A 19,020-nucleotide genomic window follows, 5' to 3' on the forward strand; every position below is an offset into this window, starting at 1 on the left:
GAGCGATCCCAGTTGGCTCTTCAAATTTGTAATGTATACAGGCTGTCATCATGGTCATGAGTACAATAACGTTGCAGGTGTGCTTGGTGCTAAGTAAAAGTAAAACTCGAGCTGGATTTGTAAATGATGATAAAATTAATCTTTACACACTTGCAATTCAAGGAGTTATTATTTATGTATTTGAAGACAAAATAATTATATTGACCGAATGCAATATCAAAAAGTCTTGAAAATGGGCTAGTCCAGTTGAAATCAAATCCATACATCCCCATCAAAGACATGACCTTAATCCCCTCATAGGGGTGTAGATTTTCAAATGGAGTCGCCCTTTCAGGTAACCCCATTCGAAATTCACACTCCCTGTGTGGAAGATTAAGTTTGTCTTCCATAGGGGGTTTATGGATTTCAGCCGGAATAGCCCAATGTTGTAATGACTGTGTGGCATTTTACAGATGTTGCATTGGAAGATGGGGAACAAAGGTATCATAGCTACAAAATGTGACTATTGTAGTTGTACAAAGAGGCATTTGTCAGGAGTTGACATCTGTTTATTGTTACTGTATGAGTTAATATTATGTTAACAAACATTAGCTTTTGTTTTGTCAAGTCAAATTAACATGTGTTATTCATTTTGTTTTCGCATATTACAGCTTTTGGCATGGATCAAGAAAACTAGGCCGTGGCTTGAAGATAGAACCCTTCCTGAGAACACACTACCACAGATACAGGTGAATTCACTATTATATGATCAATGTTGCTTCTGTCTCGTTCATTTTCTTGCAAATTGAAAAGAAATTGAAGCCTAGATAGGATAGAATAGGACTGCACACATGGATACTCCTAGTCCCTATTGCCTACACCATACAATAGGCCATGAAATGATCTCATCTCCAGACTAAGAATATCTCAGAATTTGAAAGAGACAATATGGTAGGTGATATTTTTTTTTTACTTGATCAAAAGCAAGATGGGTAGAATATGGTGAAAACCCTTGAATTTGAAATTTTGAATCCAGAAAAGCGTTAATTTTATTAATGAACAGATACAACAGGAAGACGGTACTGTTATTTCTAACAATGATTCTATTGAGGCTGAGGGTGAGGTAGCAAGTGACTCTCAGAATGAGGTAGAACATGACACTCAGAATGAGGTAACAAATGACTCTCAGAATGAGGTAACAAATGACTCTCAGAATGAGGTATCTCAGAACTCTCAGGATGAGGTAACGAGTAACTCTCAGAGTGAGGTAACGCCCGATTCTCGGAGTGAGGTAGCACATAATCCTCTCATGGCTCAGGCAGAGGTAATAATGAAAATCGCTCTATATATATGAAGGGATATTGAGGAAGATAATTCTTTTCTGGGCATGATACGTATGATATTGGAGGGAATTAACAACGGCTAAACTAACAACATCTTTGACAAATATGAACAATGGCAAGTCTCCAGGCCCTGCCAGTTTTGAGTGGTTGGATATAATATCAAAGTATTTTTTGGTGGATGGTATGGTGTTTAAATTGACAGAAGATAATTGTGGCAATTAAGTCTCTGGAAGTAGGCCTAATGTGTACATCAGAGACCTGCATCAGTACTTTCACCTGATGTCTTGTTTGACAATAGATGTACAAAAAATGTCAGCGGTGTGGATCAGAGGCGCTAACCTGTATGTCTTTTGTCTGAATTTAGATTGGACAGCAAAGTGGTATTTTGGGCATGTTGCGGTCCCTCTTGGTACTAACTTGAATGACATTGTCTTATCAAAAAGATAAATTAAATCGCTCACTAATATTCGGTCAATGCATGCAGTTGGTGATTTGTTAGAAACTACAGTAGCTTTCAGAACCATTTGTTGTTGAATATTAAGGAGAAAGAATGCAAGATATTTTTTGAAATTCAGACAATTGTTAAGCAAACAACAAACAACCAAACAAAGACAGAGAAGTTGATTGGATTGTAACCATCAAAGAGTGGCATCTTACTTGCAAGATATTTCTGGTTTACCTAAAGCTACAGTGTTTTCAATACCGCATCCCCAATTATATACAGGGCTTCAAGCAGCCATGTATTTCCTATATTTTATCATTATTCCTATTTTCCTATATTGTTACAAATCGAGGGTTGACAAACAGAAGGCCTTAACTCAAAAAGTGCCTTTTTGAGAAAAATGAGTAAAATGATATTTTGCATTGAGATGTGACCAAGTATTATTGTGCTATAGATGCAAGAGGAAGTTGAATTGAGTTAAGACTTTCTGATTTTAAGAATCTGTGGGTATTACAGATTATTTTGGTCCAAGATCTCAAAGTGGCCAAAAGTGAGTTAAGGCCTTCTGTTTGTCAACCCTCGAAATGTTCTATTTAACTATATTTTTTTTCAAATTTTAATAGGAAATTAACATGTTTTTCAATTTTTAGCAGGTAGAATTTACTGGCGTTTATTTTTTTGCTCAGTAGATTACTTATATTCCCATGTACTAGTCCAAAATGATGCACAAATGTACAAAATTTCAGTATCTTTTGGCCTTTTCCCCCATAACATAGTTACTGGTCTCTGATACCCATTGTATTTGACTTCTGCTCTCCTATATTTTCAGAGACGCCACTTTTCAGGTTTTTATCCCGTATTCAGGTTTTTTGTGAGTCCAAATTCCTGTGTTTTTATTTAATTTCAGCCCGTTTGGGTTTTTTTGGCCTGCGTTCACATGCTTTTCAGGTTTTTCTCACCAGTTTTAAGTTTTTTGAGTGAAACTGAGTGGCATCTCTGTATTTTCATTCAAAACATTCCTATATTTATTCCTATATTTTTGCAAGGGCTGACTTGAAGCCCTGTATATAATTGCAACAAATAGGCTCTTAGATATCATATTAATTTGGATGAACTATGCCGTTTCTGTGGTGGTAAAAAGAGACACCCTGTACAATTGTTTTGTCAGTGCCAATCTATAATGCAATTTTTGAAAAGCTTTCAAGAAATTGTACAAGCAAAAGAATTCCCGAAATGTAATATTATTCCTTCCATATATATTCACATATGTTTTTTGTCTCTTCGATTTTTTTGCTTACTGGTCGCTGAGGTAATTGTTAACTAACATCTTCCTAAATTGATGGTGCCCACATGTTATGCAGCATTTTACCTCGTTTTGGTGTACTCCCTGACATCCCTTGCTTGGTCACCGTTGTCATAGAAACCAATAGATTCCATACAATGCAATGTACATATTATTCCACCTTTTGTTATTTTATTACATCTCATCTAGTTCTTTGTTTAGCTTGACATAATTCCTTCATTGTATCTGTACACTGGCAATATTATTAACCCTATGAGAACTACCTGCCCATTGGCCAAAAAGAAGTTTTCATTATCAATTTGACCAATCAGCAATATTGTTAGAATAATTGCACCACGCAAAAGAATTGGGGTGAATTATTTGCAAAGCTCCATTCTGATTGGTGATTAAACAGAAGATATCATGTAATTGACCAATCAGAGGCAATGTTAGATCGGCAGGTAGTGCTCAGGGGGTTAAGCATGCAGTACATAGAGTATTCTTTGTTAAGTTTTTCATGTCAAAGGTGCACTACCACAAATGAGAAAAGACCATGAACTACTGACTACTTCAGAATTGTAAAATTAGCAAGATCGCCTGGATGTGTGAGCCTATTCACATCTTAGGGATTTTTATCTAGAAATTTGATACAAGTGACAAAAAAATTGATATTGCACCTTTAAATATGTCTAGTGAACTTGTGAAATGTTCTCGCTTCACCTTGTTTCACCATGAGTTTTGGTAGTGGGGTCCGTGCTTTTACACGTTTGGTCCGCAAGCATGCTGAACCATCCATCCTTGTACGCATGTGTATATGCTCTGCGGGATTATACTATCACACACAATTTGATAACGTTACCAGCGAAATGCTCACCTATATCACTACCAAACTTAAGGTAAAACAAAGTATACTATTATCTTAGTTCTATGTATTTGTGAATATCATTGTTTTAGATAATTATCCTTTGCCGAAAGTTAATTCAATATGGTCGATGATCTCATTTTCTGATCAGAAAAAACTTGAAGAATTCCGTAAATACAGACGTGCGGAGAAACCCCCAAAGGTGGAGGAGAAAGGCGAATTAGAAACCAACTTCAATACACTGCAGACCAAATTGCGACTTAGTAATCGCCTCTGCATACATCCCCTCAGATGGAAAGATGGTTTCAGTAAGTGTTCAAAGATTTCTAATTTGTACTTTAGATGAATTTGTAAAAAATATGTTACATGCGCAGTTTCAAGAGAGAAAACTGTACTGAATAATTGATAAAATATAAAAATAACAGTATAGGTCACACTAGTAGAGTGTACATCCTGAATTCTTGGTTAAAGAAGCATCGTATTAGGGGCCGTCCATAATTTCCGCCATTTACACTTACGTACAAAGCGTGCGTAAGAGGGAGGGAGGGGGTAAAAATCCCGGGCATGTGTACGTAAGAAAAATGGCGATTTGTTTGAGTAAAAAAAAAAAAATGAAAGTGAAAAATTATGGTATTTTCCAATATTTTATTCATAACTTATAACCAATTAACCTAAAATTGTTCAATTCGTTTTAACAATTTCTAACATGCCATGCAAACAATGATTTTCTCTTTAATTTTTAGTCTAATATGCACAGTGGTCCTATTTTACACTGTGCTTAATTTATTTCATATCAAAATACATTATAAAAGGATTTTCTATCTGCGCTAGGATCAATGGCAGCAAATGCCCAAGTGTGAATTGTTAGTGTTGTAACATGAAAGACATGAAACCCATTGCAAGAACATAGTTACACCATTATTATGTTTTGATAAATCCAAGTGTGTGAAAATATTGGATCCAACACATAATGATAAAATTTGATGCTTTACGCCCAATATTTATTGGTCTCGCTATGAGTTTTAAAATATTGGACGAGACGTATTTTAAAACTCATAACTCGACCAATGGGCTCAATCAATCCAATTTTATATCAAACATGCCGAAGAGATGTCCCCCTGGTTCCCCCTATATATTGATGTGATCCCGGGGTTCTTAGTGCGAAAGAGAGTATTGGGGTGCATTAGTCATTTAGTTTAGATTCCGGCTGCATTTTCAACTATATTTTTAATTTATTGGTGGCTCTAGTTTTCATGAAAATATGGTTTAAAAGGAAGTTTTTCAGCATTTCTCAACTTACCTGTAAAAACATTAATCCATAACCAATTGCCCTCCTGGAACACTAACCCTAACCCTAAACCTAGTCGAACCTTTAACCAAAACTCTAACCCCAAGCCCAGCCCAACATCTCAATTTTGCTATTAGTAGTAGGCCTACTCATGGAAATCCTTCGCCATTTTATTTGTACGTAACTCGAGGGAGGGAGGGGGGTAAAAAGTTACGTACGCTTTGTACGTAAGTGAAAATGGCGAAAATTATGGACGGCTCCTTAAAGCAAGCTGCAAAGATAGTTACATTACATCATAATGTCACTCTAATTTTTTCACATATCACAATTTGTAATGATTTGTTCAGTACATATTGACAATTCTGGATTGCTGGTTCTTATGGAAGAATGTTACAAGTTGTACCAATGTGAGGAATCGTAACATATTAGTAATGCCAAATCGTTCACAATGTTAATGGTCGTTGCATTTCTACTGCCTATTTTCAGGATATCAATAAAGCATGGAAAGGTTTAGAGCAAGCAGAACGTGGATTTGAAGACTGGCTGCTGGCAGAAATGAGAAGGTAATGAATAGGGCATGATTTGAGAAATACTGGGATAAGAAGAACTGGTATAGACCAGTTCCCCTACGAAAATGGGATTTAATCACTAACCACTCCTATTATCTCCTGATGTTCTTTTGATAGAGCTGTCAACAGGGTGTGAAAAATGTGTCAACAGGCCCATAATAACATATGTGACATGATCAAGGGGAATGAGTCACATGTCGACCCTGGTCGAAAATGAGTTTTACATATGTTTCTAAAGAGGACATTTAGAGCTTTCTGAAACTGAAGCCCCCATGTTGATACGACTTTTCTTTGCAAAGTTACATCAATATATCAATCGCTGAAAACAATATAAAACAAAAGAATTTTAACACTTTTTTTACCAATATCTCAAAATCAATATTAGCAACATCCGACTCATTTCCCTTGATCGTGTCACATATTACATAACATTGTATTGGTTGGTTTATCCACTGTGGTTTGTTATTGGGTTGGAGTTGGCCAGCTGGGAGTGAAATTGGCTAAAGGGAGTAATTACCAGTAATTGGGATTGGTTTTATGTCATTTTCGTAGCAAAATCCAACTATACTTGATTAGTTTATTTAGGGTACATATAACCTTGCCAACTTTGATAGTGATCTTGCTGACATAGACAGACTTTCGATAGTAATCTTTCTTTATCGAGGGTAACTTGACAAGGCCTTAATGGTATAAAATGGTGATGATATCTTACAATGGCGATGATACTTACACCTGTCCTACAAGAAATACCGCATACCTGCCAACTGTCCCTATTTAATAGGGACTGTCCCTATTTTTACTGAAACAATAAGCATAAAAGAGTGATTTTACCATGTGTCCCTATTTTTGCAAAAATATGACTATAGTAATGTATAGGAAATTCAGGAATGTCCCTGTTTTCAGATTTTTTCTCCCATTTGTCCCTATTTGTGAGGTTTTAGGGTTGGCAGGTATGATACCGTACATCAAATTGTTTATGATAATAACTTGAGAATCCAGTGCCCTTTCACTTTGGCTTGTTTTTAGGGTTCAAGATGTCCAAATAACCAATGATATCTTTATTTCTTGGCACTTGATTCATCTTTTATTTCGTTTATTTACAGACTGGAACGTCTTGATCACCTTGCCAAGAAATTCAAGCACAAATGCGACATCCATGAAGCATGGTCAGATGGCAAGGATGAGCAACTCAAAGATAACGACTTTTCCAATACCAAACTCAATGAACTTAGGGTAAGTGTAATATTCAATCAATGGGCTATTCCAGTTGAAATCCATACACCCCCTGTGGAAGATGTTACCATAATCTCCCACACAGGGGTGTAGATTTCAAATAGAGTCACACATTCAGTGTTGTCTGCTCTAAAATGGGCTATTCCAGTTGAAATCCATACACCCCCTATGGAAGACATGACCTTAATCTCCCACACAGGGGTGTGGATTTCAAATAGAGTCACACATTCAGTGTTGTCTGCTCTAAAATGGGTTATTCCAGTTGAAATACATACACCCCCTATGGAAGACATTACCATAATCTTCCACACAGGGGTGTGGATTTCAAATGGAGTCGCCTATTCAGTGTCGTCTGTTCCAAAATGGGTTATTCCAGTTGAAATACATACACCCTCTGTGGAAGACATTACCATAAGCTCCCACACAGGGGGTGTGGATTTCAAATAGAGTCACCCATTCAGGTAACCCTATTTGAAATTTCAACTCCCTGTGTGGGAGATCGAATAGCCAAATGTTTATTTTGTTGTTTAGATGTACAACAAAGTGGTTGTTTACTTCAATAGTTAGGTGCATTGAGTTGGAATTTTGGTATACAATGTTTGTAATTGAAATGAGACAATCAGGCTCTTACTTGTCTGGGGTAATGAATTATTTACTAACATGTATAATCAAGATAGACCTAATGCATGGCAAGTGTTGTTTTTTTTGGAAATGTTACAAGATCAAGTGAATTAAATTTTTAATTTCATTATGTAACAATAATTATCATCAAGCTCACTGTCCAAGCACTGTAAACAAGGATAGGGAGTGGTACTGGTCATGGAAGTAAGCTTTGTTATTTTTTAAAATCAAAACAAATCACAAACAATACAACAATGGATCATATAATAATTGATAAAGACATCACAATCATAATCGGATTACCAAATCGCAAGGTTGTTAAGATGTCCTTGACTTGGCTTGGCTTTGGATGCATGCAAACTGTTAGGCCAATTACAATTGATCCTTAGTTTCCTGTTTCCCTCGCGCGTCCAAAATCAAGAATGGAAAAATATTTAATTATTTTATTTTTATTTAGGTATTTTCATCTTTTAATTGACTTTGTAATTACTTTTATTTGCTAATTAATATCTGTTTTTGATCATCTCAACTTTGATTATGAATATAAAACAAGAACATTGTAGGTTCCCTTATAATATTAATGTAAAAAATCAATTATAAAGGTAAAATAATTAAGTCCGTAGTCTTAGTCAAAATGACCAAATGGACTGTTGATAATAGTCACGACCACATTTTCAAAATAAAGAAAGTAATAGATAATTAATAATTAATAGATAATTAATAATTAATAGATAATTAATAATTAATAATTAAAAGTCGCCTCGTCCTTTATTTTCAAACTTGAAACAGGAAACTAAAAATTAATTGTGAAGGGCCTTATGGCAATGAATGCAATCTACTTAGGGACTCATCTTTCAAAACAATGAACAGAACAAATTAATAATACCAAATTAATAATACTAATATTGTCATCTTCAAAGTCAAAAGTGCATAATTTCACACAAGAAATTCTGTAAGTCAGTATTGGTAACAATGATAAGTCGATCAATAACAGTAAGGATTAAAGTAATAGGATTCATCAGTTTAAGCCTGCAACAATGCGGTCTGTTAAAGGGACCATTGAAAGAAAATATGATTTGGTATCAAAATAAAGCCCATAAAATATAGAATCAATATCTAAAACAATTGAAGAACTAACTATTTTAGAAATAAAAATACAATGAAAACAACGTACTCGATTTACCCCCTTCCGGCGCTACATCGCAAGCGTCATTTATCAAAAGTAGAAAATTGGGCGCTTTCCTGATGACGTCATTGTGGTTACGCGTTTTGTGTTGCGTTGACATTTTTGCCGGGATAATTTGACAACAGCGATCGCGATCTAAATATCAGATGCAATAATCATGGTAATACAACCACTTATAAGCTCTTATAATTATTTACAGGTCAAGTAAAAACAAAATTCCAGTTGATTGTCCACATGTTATCAAAAAGAGGAAGTGGAGGGCCTTTTTATTTATCATTTATTAGTTATTTTTACAATGCAAATGGATCATTTAGGCCTATGTATTATTCCCGGACATTATTACTAGTTGTGTAATTTGTAGAGGAGGATGATAGGATCGAGGCTCTTGTTATTTGATGGTTCTCTGAGAGGATGATTAAAACAAAGCCTCTGAATTGATATGCTTATTGGACAGAAGCAAATCTAAACTATTGACAATATTATTAACTTTTGAAACATTTAAAAAAGAAGTTTTCCCTTATAATAAAGAAAATAGCATTAAACATTTCAGACTCCCTCAATTGCAATGCCATGCGAATCATCAAGCATGCAGCTTCCTATTTTACTTATTCATAAATTCAACCCCCCGGTCAACATGACCAAGATATGATTCCGATGAATTTATGTAGGCCCTACATGGCATATATATAAAACCATAAAACTAATTATGAGTATGCCTATAGGCCTATGATATAGTGACGATGTTGAGGGGAATATCGCCAAGATTTGTCGCAACACATAAATTGCCGGCGCGAGCACCTCCCATGGGTATTATTATTATTATAGGCCTATGTATTTTTTCCGTAGGACCTACCTTAAAAAATATTCAAGAGATGATTATTTTTTCAAAACCTGACAATTGGTATAAAAAAGCTTTTTCTTCCATAAGTTAACTTTCAAAAGTGCTTATTTTCATACCCCAAACAATGCAAAGTAGGCCTAGGCCCTTTTATTTTGCAAATTTATTCCCCTATTATAGGCCTACCATGTGTTATACGGGAGACTTGCCAATATTATTTGAGCCGTTGGCACTGGGGCAGTAGCTGAACGGCAGATGAAGAAGTTGATTCAGAAGAACATGACATGCAAGCTGTTCTTGAAATAAATTACGAGGAGCGCCTACAAACATACATAGGCCTTCAAAAAGCCTAGGCCTATATGCTACAAACATCAAATGGGAAATATTATAGGCCTACACTTATTTTAATCCATGGATGGTTAGGACCGGGGTAGGCCTAGGCTATGCGTAATTGATGTCAGTCATTTCTAAAAACGAAATATCCAGCCAGGCGCTGTATTTTACAAGATTTACCCAATCAACATAAACTTTGTAACTGTAGGCCTACCTTTGATAAAACGCTCGGACACTTTGCACTTTCAAGTATCAGTGGGAGTTGAGATTGGATTAGGCCTATAAGCATTTCCATAACGTAAACTAAAGCTGACAGTAAATATTGTTCATATGATTGTTTGGAGTGACCTTTATATGTTCCTCTCGTGGTTCTTTATCTTCAAATTTGTTTCTCATTAATTTTTCATAGGCTTTTAAAAATAAATAAAAATAAATTTCGGCTTTTATATAATAACGCATTTTCCCAGATCTCGGAGGGTTCAAAGCGCTGTAATTTCGCTGCCATGGTACTTATCACAATCAGATCGCATCATCTAGGCTGGATGCTGCCGAACCTGTCGCAAATCTAGCCGCATTTGGATTGTAACATCCACCAATTATCTTTTCAGCTGCCCAAATTTCATTGGTGAAGGAAGTTTTTGATAACCAAACAACTAATCACCGATTTTTGAGAAGCAGGAGGAAACTGGAGGTCCCGAAGAAAACCTGCGGGATCGAGATAAACCAAGTTCACATGAGTCTTTGAACCCGGGACCTCTGTAGTGGTGCAAGGCGAGGAAACAACCGCGCCAACTCGCTCTCCCGAGCCTGACTTTTGTTTTGAACCTGGTCCCATAAGTGTGTCTCTACACATGCTACACGGAGCGACCGTTTAGAAACAAGCAACACACACTTTAATCACTCGCAATTCAGCTCAAACTTCGGAGTCAGGATTGGTTTGCGTTTTAGGCCTGGCCAGGCCCGTGCAGGGGGGGCAAAAGTATACAAAAAGTCTCAAAATTTAAGAATCAGGTTTTTGGTCAAAAAGGTCCAAATTTTGGGGGAAAAGTCCACTTTTCACAAAATCGCCCCCCCCTTTTGGAAAAAATTCCACTTTTTCAAAATCAGGACCCCCCCCCCCCAACAAAAATCCTGCGTACGGGCCTGGGCCTGGCGGTTAAGGCCGTATAAAATTAATGTTTTGGTTCTCGTCCCCTCCCTCCTCACTTTCTGGGATTTGTCAGATTTTTTTAGATTTTTCAATTATTTTAGACTTTGGAATGATTGATGAATTTTTCATACATAGGCCTATAAATAAGTTTATTGGAGATCAAGGACCACTTCCAAGTCTCTTTGTGGTAGGGCCTACTCTAGGGGGTTTATCCCTCAGAATCTCACATTTGAAAAAAAAAAAAAAGTGCCTCATCGTTTCCTCCAGCACTGTTGGAAAAGACCGAAAACTGCAGACAATGCTGATTTTACACTGAAAAAAAAACACCTCCCTCCCTCATCAATTCATGAAAATCCTCTGGACGAGAACCAAAATATTAATTTTTTACGGCCTAGCCTAGGCCGCACGCCCGGGAGGTAGGCTAATTAGGCCTAAAGAAATTAAGTCATGGGCTAACTCGAAATATCATTGCCTTCTCTTTCCTATCCTCACCAGATATTTCAGAGGAAAGTAAAGAGTTGCTATATCAGAACGCCTCAGTCAAAACAAATGATAGCCTACTCTCTTGCAAACGCCGAGCAGCTAGCACTGACAGCTTTGACTTTGTCAATTTGGAGGCCTAGGCCTAACTTATGTTTCCCCGTTGTTGGCCAATTTTGTAGGCCTAGCTAGAATTTATATAGGCCTATCATAGAAGTCATTGTAGCTTTGTAATTTATATTATAATATCCTTTTTAATATACTTGTTAGGCCTAAAAGACACATACAAGTTCATTGCTGTAAACACGTTCATGCGTTGGTTTAGGACCAAGTCTGGACTATGCAGTGTTGCCATGCAGCGGAAAGGATAACCACTTTGACGTCACAGGGGTTGCCACGTGTCTCTGCACATATGAATTACGGGCGGAACGACGCGACATTGGGCGCTGTGTCTTGCTTCGCTGATTTGGGGGATAAAATAAAGGAACATTGCGTTTATCATTTTAGAAATGGATTCTATATGTTATTAGCTTTATTTTGATACCAAATATGTTTTTCTTTCAATGGTCCCTTTAAGTTATGTAAACAAAGTCCATAGTACATTGGTACTTTGACCTGATGACCACAAGGAAGGTCACTGGAATTAGCAATTGGTTAATTTTATGTTGCAAAGGAATGTTTGATAATTTAATGAGTTAATATGTCACATTCAGTTTTTTTTATAGTCAAAATTTCCGCAACTTTATTTAATTTCAGCCTGTTTTTGGTACTTTTTGCCCAATTTCACGCGCATTTTCAGTTTTTTCAGTTTTTTTTAGGAAAGTGCAGTCTCATGCCTGTATGTGATATCAACCCAAATTGAGATCATATCACAGGCGTGTCCAGGATCTTTTCCTGGGGGGCTTAGAGTGGCTTTCAGTGTTATGCGGAGGGCTTAATCGCCAAAAAACAGCTGATTCTGATTTTACATGATTTTTAAAAAAGTGCGGGGGCTTCAGCACCCAAAGCCCCCGGTCATGCCACTGCATATATTAAAGTACTAAATTGTGATGTCTAGATCAATACAGATGAACTTCTTTGAGAATGTTAAATACATGTAACGATAAATGAAAATTAAATGTAGAAGTTTACTAAATCAACCTACTTAAGTGAAGCATTGCTTTAAAGGGACATTCAAAGATATATCAATCCCAAACTACACTATTTATTCCCCACAAGTTATTTAGTAACTAGCCTTTGCAATGACTGCATTTTCTTGTCAAGAGACCAAAGATAAATAAATGTTACTAACTGCACTATGTGCAATTCAAATAAGGATACAACAATGTCAAAAGATGAATATAACATGACCGTTTTCATATTTTGACAATATTTTGGTAATAAAATGGTTGAATTGTATTTCCCGATTAATCAATAATTTGACAGAATTTTTGGTCCTCGCTACTCCTCAATGGATCTCTGGAAATCCCTTAAAATGACTAACTGAATTGGAAAAGAAAAGGTTAACTTTTAAAACAAATTTACTGATAAAATGAACTATGATTGTGTTGATTACAGGCGATGCATAGGAAGCATGAAGCTTTTGAAAGTGATTTGGCAGCACATCAAGACCGTGTAGAACAAATTGCAGCAATAGCACAAGAAATGAAGTAAGTGGTTGCTTTTCACTGTAAAGTGTGCTGAGGCTTGTGGATCAACGTCCAGGCGTTTTGCCTGTGCGTAGTGCACGATAAATCACTGCACTTTTTTTTTTTGTAATTTGCACTGTAACTGTGCAAAACTGACCTTTGATATAGAGTATTTTGAAAATCTTGACAAGCTAATTTCAGCTTTCCTTCACAACAATTTGTGACTTTCTTGGTTATTCCGTTTCTGTACTATAGTAAGGCTTTTGTTAATTGTATAAATGATAAATTTGATCCCTTGTTTAAAATTAATTAAATTTTCATGCACAGTGTATACACCCATTTGGATGAAATATCTTTTGCACGAAAATGTATGGCAGGCAGTGTATTGGGATAAAATAACATTGGACCAACTGTATTTGGACAAAACAATTTTATAGGCAATATTATAAACTGCTTTGTGATAGCAACTAGTTCTTTGTTGCAAATTATCATGAGGGATTTGCTGAAAGAATCCAATATCTTGTAACTGAGTAAATTGTTATGTGTAGCAGGTGGTTTATTGTTCAAGAGAAGCCTCTCTGGATTACAAGATCATAATTGACCATGCTTATAAATGTACTGAGATTATGTGTGTTGTAATAAAACTACCTTTATTTATTTGTGTGTGTACTTACAGCGATTTGGAATATTATGATATTGCCACAATAAATGAACGATGCCAAAGGATTTGTGACCAGTGGGATCTGCTGGGTACTCTCACACAACAGAGACGAGTAGCACTTGATGTAAGTCCATATTATAGTATCTCGATAACAAGATATACTTAAATGACAAATACTAAGAAGAAAATAAAAGATGTGAAGAAATAGCAAAGCTTTAGAAAATGTGACAATCATTTTTAATTCATAAAACAATTATTGCATTGGCAAGCATGAAGTAATTGATTGTTGCACTGTATATCAGGGAGAGTGTGGCGCAATGGTTAGGGTACTTGCCTATAGTGCATGAGGTCCCGGGTTCGATTCCCGGCGGGGCGATTTGCTGGGATATTGACTTGGTAAAAAAAAGTCTGAAATTAATTAGCAACATCTGTAGATTAAATTCAGATTTCCGTTCTCCCCATGGTTCATTTAGAATTGGGTAAATGAATCATGAAAGTACTCCGTCCTTCCGAGGGAACGTTAAGCCGTCTGTCCCGTGTGCAGAGAGCCATACCTGTACATGTATCTCGCAGCCAGTTTTGAAAAGAGTAGGGTGTTAACCCCTGTCTGTTCCCAACCCGTCCCGGCGTTCAAATGGACCCCAATGGAAATAACCTTCAATAGAGGCTTTCTTGGGTTATCCAGGGTTGTCGCAACCCGAACAAATAAAATCAAATATCAGTGCTTGTGGCCTCAAGTCTATTTTAAGTGTATATAATTACAGAAGGTAGAAAGTATTGCTTTAATCCAAGGTCTACCCTATGATATACCTACCATCTCCCACATGCTTAAGAGAGACAATGCACTATTAAAAGTACCATATTTGTTCCATTTACCGCCCATGCTCCTATAAGCGCCCACCTAGCGACTTTTACTACACATGATTTTCCATGGATCCGACTACATAATGATCTTCCATCATTATGTGCAGGATCCAACCACACATGTATCAAAGACAGAACCATCTACGTATGCAATCATGTAAATAATATTTTTTTAAATAAGCGCCCTTCCAAAATGACTTACAGTATACTAGAAGTATAAACAACATGCCTACCAGTAAACAATAGTAGGTTACAAAACATTAAATTCTCAAAGATAATTGGAAAGCATGGTTTTAGAAAACTTTCAGCATTATTTTTGTTAATTGTAGAAATAGGTTTAAATATGATAGATAAAGTAAATGATCTTTATTTTATTATTCACCCTCACACAGGATATCTTGAAAGTTTTGGAGAGAATTGATCGCCTTCACCTTGAGTTTGCCAAGAGAGCTGCACCATTCAATAACTGGATGGATGGAGCCAGTGAAGATTTACAAGACATGTTTATTGTACATACAGTTATAGAAATACAGGTAAGATCTCAAAGAGAGTGATGTGCAAGATTAGTAGGCTCCCAACATTGAGCAAAATCCATATTGATGCAGTACAGGCTGGGAAATATGAAGTGCCGGACCAGGGGCTACTTTGTAATAAAAATAGCCCCTGGTTCACAGGGTTTTACAGGGAACCAGGGGCTTTTTTTCGATGAACCAGGGGGGTATTTTGAAAGCACATAATTGCTGATGTGCGACAATGTTTTGATAAATGCCTTAATAACCAGGTGAACAGGCAGAGAATGCAAGAAATAACCTAAATTCTATGAACAAAATGCACAATTCTGATTAATAATCAAAATGACCATTAGGGCCAGGGCCCAGTTTGAACAAAATAGGTGGTCCCTGGTCACAGGTATTTACTTTAGAACCAGGGGCCTTTTGGGGCTTTACGGGAGCCAAATGGCCCCTGTCCCCACTTATTTCCCAGCCTGATGAAGTACTTGTTGTTTGGTTTGGCATTGTATTTCTTAATGATACTTCATGACTGTAGGAACACCAAATGTGTGGGGCGCACCTTATGTTCATGTTCATGCATATTATACACTACCACATTCCTATTGCTGACGACCCCAAAGATACACTGCTGCCGCCCAGCTACTTAGTGGCTACTGTGTACTCTGTAGAGTACCTATAGAGGTACTCTATAGGGCTGGGCAACTGCGTACATCTGGGGGGAACAGCAATAAGAATCTAGTGGTGTATATCATACTTCGCAAAATTGGTCGTTACTACTGCTGCCATGGATTGTGAATTATTTAGAACAGCTTTTGACATAGGAAAAATTAATGACACGATTCAAGACACGAGCAAGTCGATATAGTTAGAGTCAGTGATAGTGGCATTAGGTGTGACATTATGTAGTGTAAGGATTTTGAATGCGGTGTGAAGTGTAACATTTGTACATTGTATGGTTGGTAGACCTGTGTTGTATCTTGACACCTAGGCAGTGATACTTCTTAGAAATTGACATACCAATGATGTGCACATAGCAGGCTTGTTAAAGTTCAGCCAGCAGACAGTCATCTGGACGTGTTACCCATGGTTATAAATAATATTAATGATTAGGTCAAATGGTGAGAAAGATGATATGCTAAAGATTGCCCTGGACACAGTCTGCCTATCTGCCTGCCTGCCTGCCTGGGTAATTTCTAAAGTATGTTCCAATCAAAGTTGTATTGATTAGGTTTAGGGTGATAAAAGTGCACTCATTACTGTGCTTCAGGATGTTGAGTCTTAACCCCATGAGAGCATTATCAATTGGACCAATCAGCAACATTGTTAGAATAATTTCACCACACAAAAAATGGGGTAATTATTGGCAAAGCTCCATTCTGATTGGTGATTAAAGTGAAGATATCATGTAATTGACCAATCAAAGGCATTGTTAGATCGGCTTTTTTCAAGAAATTCAATTCACACTTAAATATAATACCGTGTGTTTGTTTTTGTCTGTTATAAGAACATTTTATGGCGAGGCCCATTTTGCTGTGGCATGTCACAAATAGGTGTCTGCATTTCATTAAAACATTTTTTAGATGAAGAAGACACTTGGATATTAAACATGCCAATCTATGTGGGCAAAACATGCCAATCGGAATCTGCTTGGGCAGAGTTCTCTAATAGTACTATGCCTGTACTCTCAATGAATGTGCTGTGTACAAAATCTCATTCCCCAATTCTTGAGGTCAACTTTAGAGGAGTTGATTGTTGAATGGGGGTTATTGGACTCTGGCATGAGACTGATGCTATATGGACTTACAGTTAGAAGACGTATCATTGAGAAGGAGCAATTTCAGTTATTCGGTAAATCTATTGGATAGAAATAGGTTATGATGTTAATTAGTTGCTTGATATATCCTACTGGGACATTGAAATGTGTGCAACATACATCAATGTGTTTGTAACTAAGACAGGCTGGACATGTGTGTATGGCATTTGCATTGCAGATGGATTTAGAGTCTAAGACTGTGTCCATCAGTCAGTGACAGTGGCTTTTGAAATGGAAGGGAAAAAATGTCTTGAAACTTGTCATCATAATTAGCTTGTAAAATTTGTGAGCGGGATCAAAATTTCAGGCATCCATAATGATTGTGACTATTTTTGAAGCAGCAAAATCTGACATGCAAATCACCTGAATATTTGTATTACAAAGAAAGTGCTTGTAAGATTTTTAGTGGCATTTCAACATTGCCAGTTGACTGTTATACAGGCTATTTTATAGTTTAGCATCATATTGCATTGGTCACCAAGTCGAAAATATATTTCCCCAAGTAATTGAATTTTCATTGTAATGTTGCAATTTTGTTTAGAGTGAAATTCAAGTCTTTCAGGACATACCATAATTTTAAAGTTGTTATTCTTGCAAATTTCATGAAAGCTAATACGTACAAATTTTGCACAAAAGTTACAAAACACTCTTTCATTTTGTTAGATAAACTCAGTTTTTAATTAAAACATTAGTGGAATTGATATACATTTTTCATACTTCAATCATTGGATGTAGTATATGTGTGATGAAGTTCAGCAGCACTCATAGCATGGTATAGGAAATAGTAGATGAAGTGAGTGGCTGATCATTCCTGGCATACCTGAGGCTGGCTGCCCTAGCCAAGTATAGCATTCAGTCAACATGGATGACCTCTCAACTCACAGAGAGATCTACCAACCATACAATGTATGCCTGTGTGTACAGGCAGAAATCTATCCTATGTCATCGCTAATAGTTCAGAACACTTTCCAGAATATTTCATGAATTAAATCGTTACAAACCAAAATTGTTTTATAAGCTTGATAAACTGGTTTGGGAGTGGGTTTGCCAGAGGATATTTTTAGTGGATCAGAATGTGTTGTTCAAAAATTATTTGAAATAAACATTGGCAAAGTAAAAGAGGCCTCAGTAGGTAATAAAGAAAATTATCAAGTCCAGTATTTCAGTAGTCATATCCCAAAACTCAAAATTTCTCATTGGGTCAGTGTTTTTTTTGCAAGTCTTTTCTTCACTAATTATGTCTGCAACTTCGTGTTGAGGCTCAATGTAGGCATGATTGTCTGTCTGCATCAGTCCATGATTTTCTCCATTGTTGGCAGGGTCCCTGCGGTCCTTGAATTTGAAAACGCCTTTCCAAGGCCTTGAAAGTCCTGGAAATTTGCACAATGTCCTTGAAAGTCCTTGAAAATTGGAATTTTACCTAAAGTATAATTTTGACCAAATTTGGGGAGTGGGTGGGAGCTGTCACTTTCATTAATATGTGCCGCATGGAGAGCCGCTTCATGATTTTTGTATTCTGATAAGTCCTTGAAAATCATGCTTTTGATCCCTGAAAGTTCTTGAAAAGTCCTTGAATTTTAAAGGCTTCAAGGTGCGTGAACCCGGTGTTGGTCAAGTCAGTTGAGAAAGTGGTGTATGAACAAGGATTTTGTATCGTTATCAACAATATGATTTGAGTTACAATTGTTGGAAACTCTGCAAAATGAGTGTGTGGAATTACATTTGTAGTAGCATCTCAAATGTGATTTTGTGCCAAATCTTAATTAACATTGGCAAGGATGATTAGTAATGGTTGTCACAAGGCATTAAACTGGTCAATGAAAGTATTGTGTGCAGCTGGAATAGCTGTGTTATTTATAGCAGCACGCTAATTTTGACATCAAACTTGGCTACTCTTCAAATGTATTGAATTACCAGGTCAATTTTAATGCTGAAA

At 36.6% G+C, this 19,020-nt stretch overlaps 1 protein-coding gene across 1 annotated transcript in view; it reads left to right on the forward strand.

Moving 5' to 3' along the window:
• Window positions 1-19,020, forward strand: part of LOC140153628 (alpha-actinin-like) — an 82,995-nt gene that overhangs the window by 48,785 nt on the left and 15,190 nt on the right. Inside the window, 8 exon segments of the mRNA XM_072176423.1 lie at window positions 651-728; window positions 4,060-4,179; window positions 4,181-4,216; window positions 5,683-5,759; window positions 6,869-6,998; window positions 13,164-13,255; window positions 13,911-14,019; window positions 15,152-15,292. Of these exon segments, the coding sequence (XP_072032524.1) occupies window positions 651-728; window positions 4,060-4,179; window positions 4,181-4,216; window positions 5,683-5,759; window positions 6,869-6,998; window positions 13,164-13,255; window positions 13,911-14,019; window positions 15,152-15,292 (783 nt within the window).

Source organism: Amphiura filiformis, chromosome 5 (genome assembly GCF_039555335.1).
Source record: "Amphiura filiformis chromosome 5, Afil_fr2py, whole genome shotgun sequence".
NCBI classification, from domain to species: Eukaryota; Metazoa; Echinodermata; class Ophiuroidea; order Amphilepidida; family Amphiuridae; genus Amphiura; species Amphiura filiformis.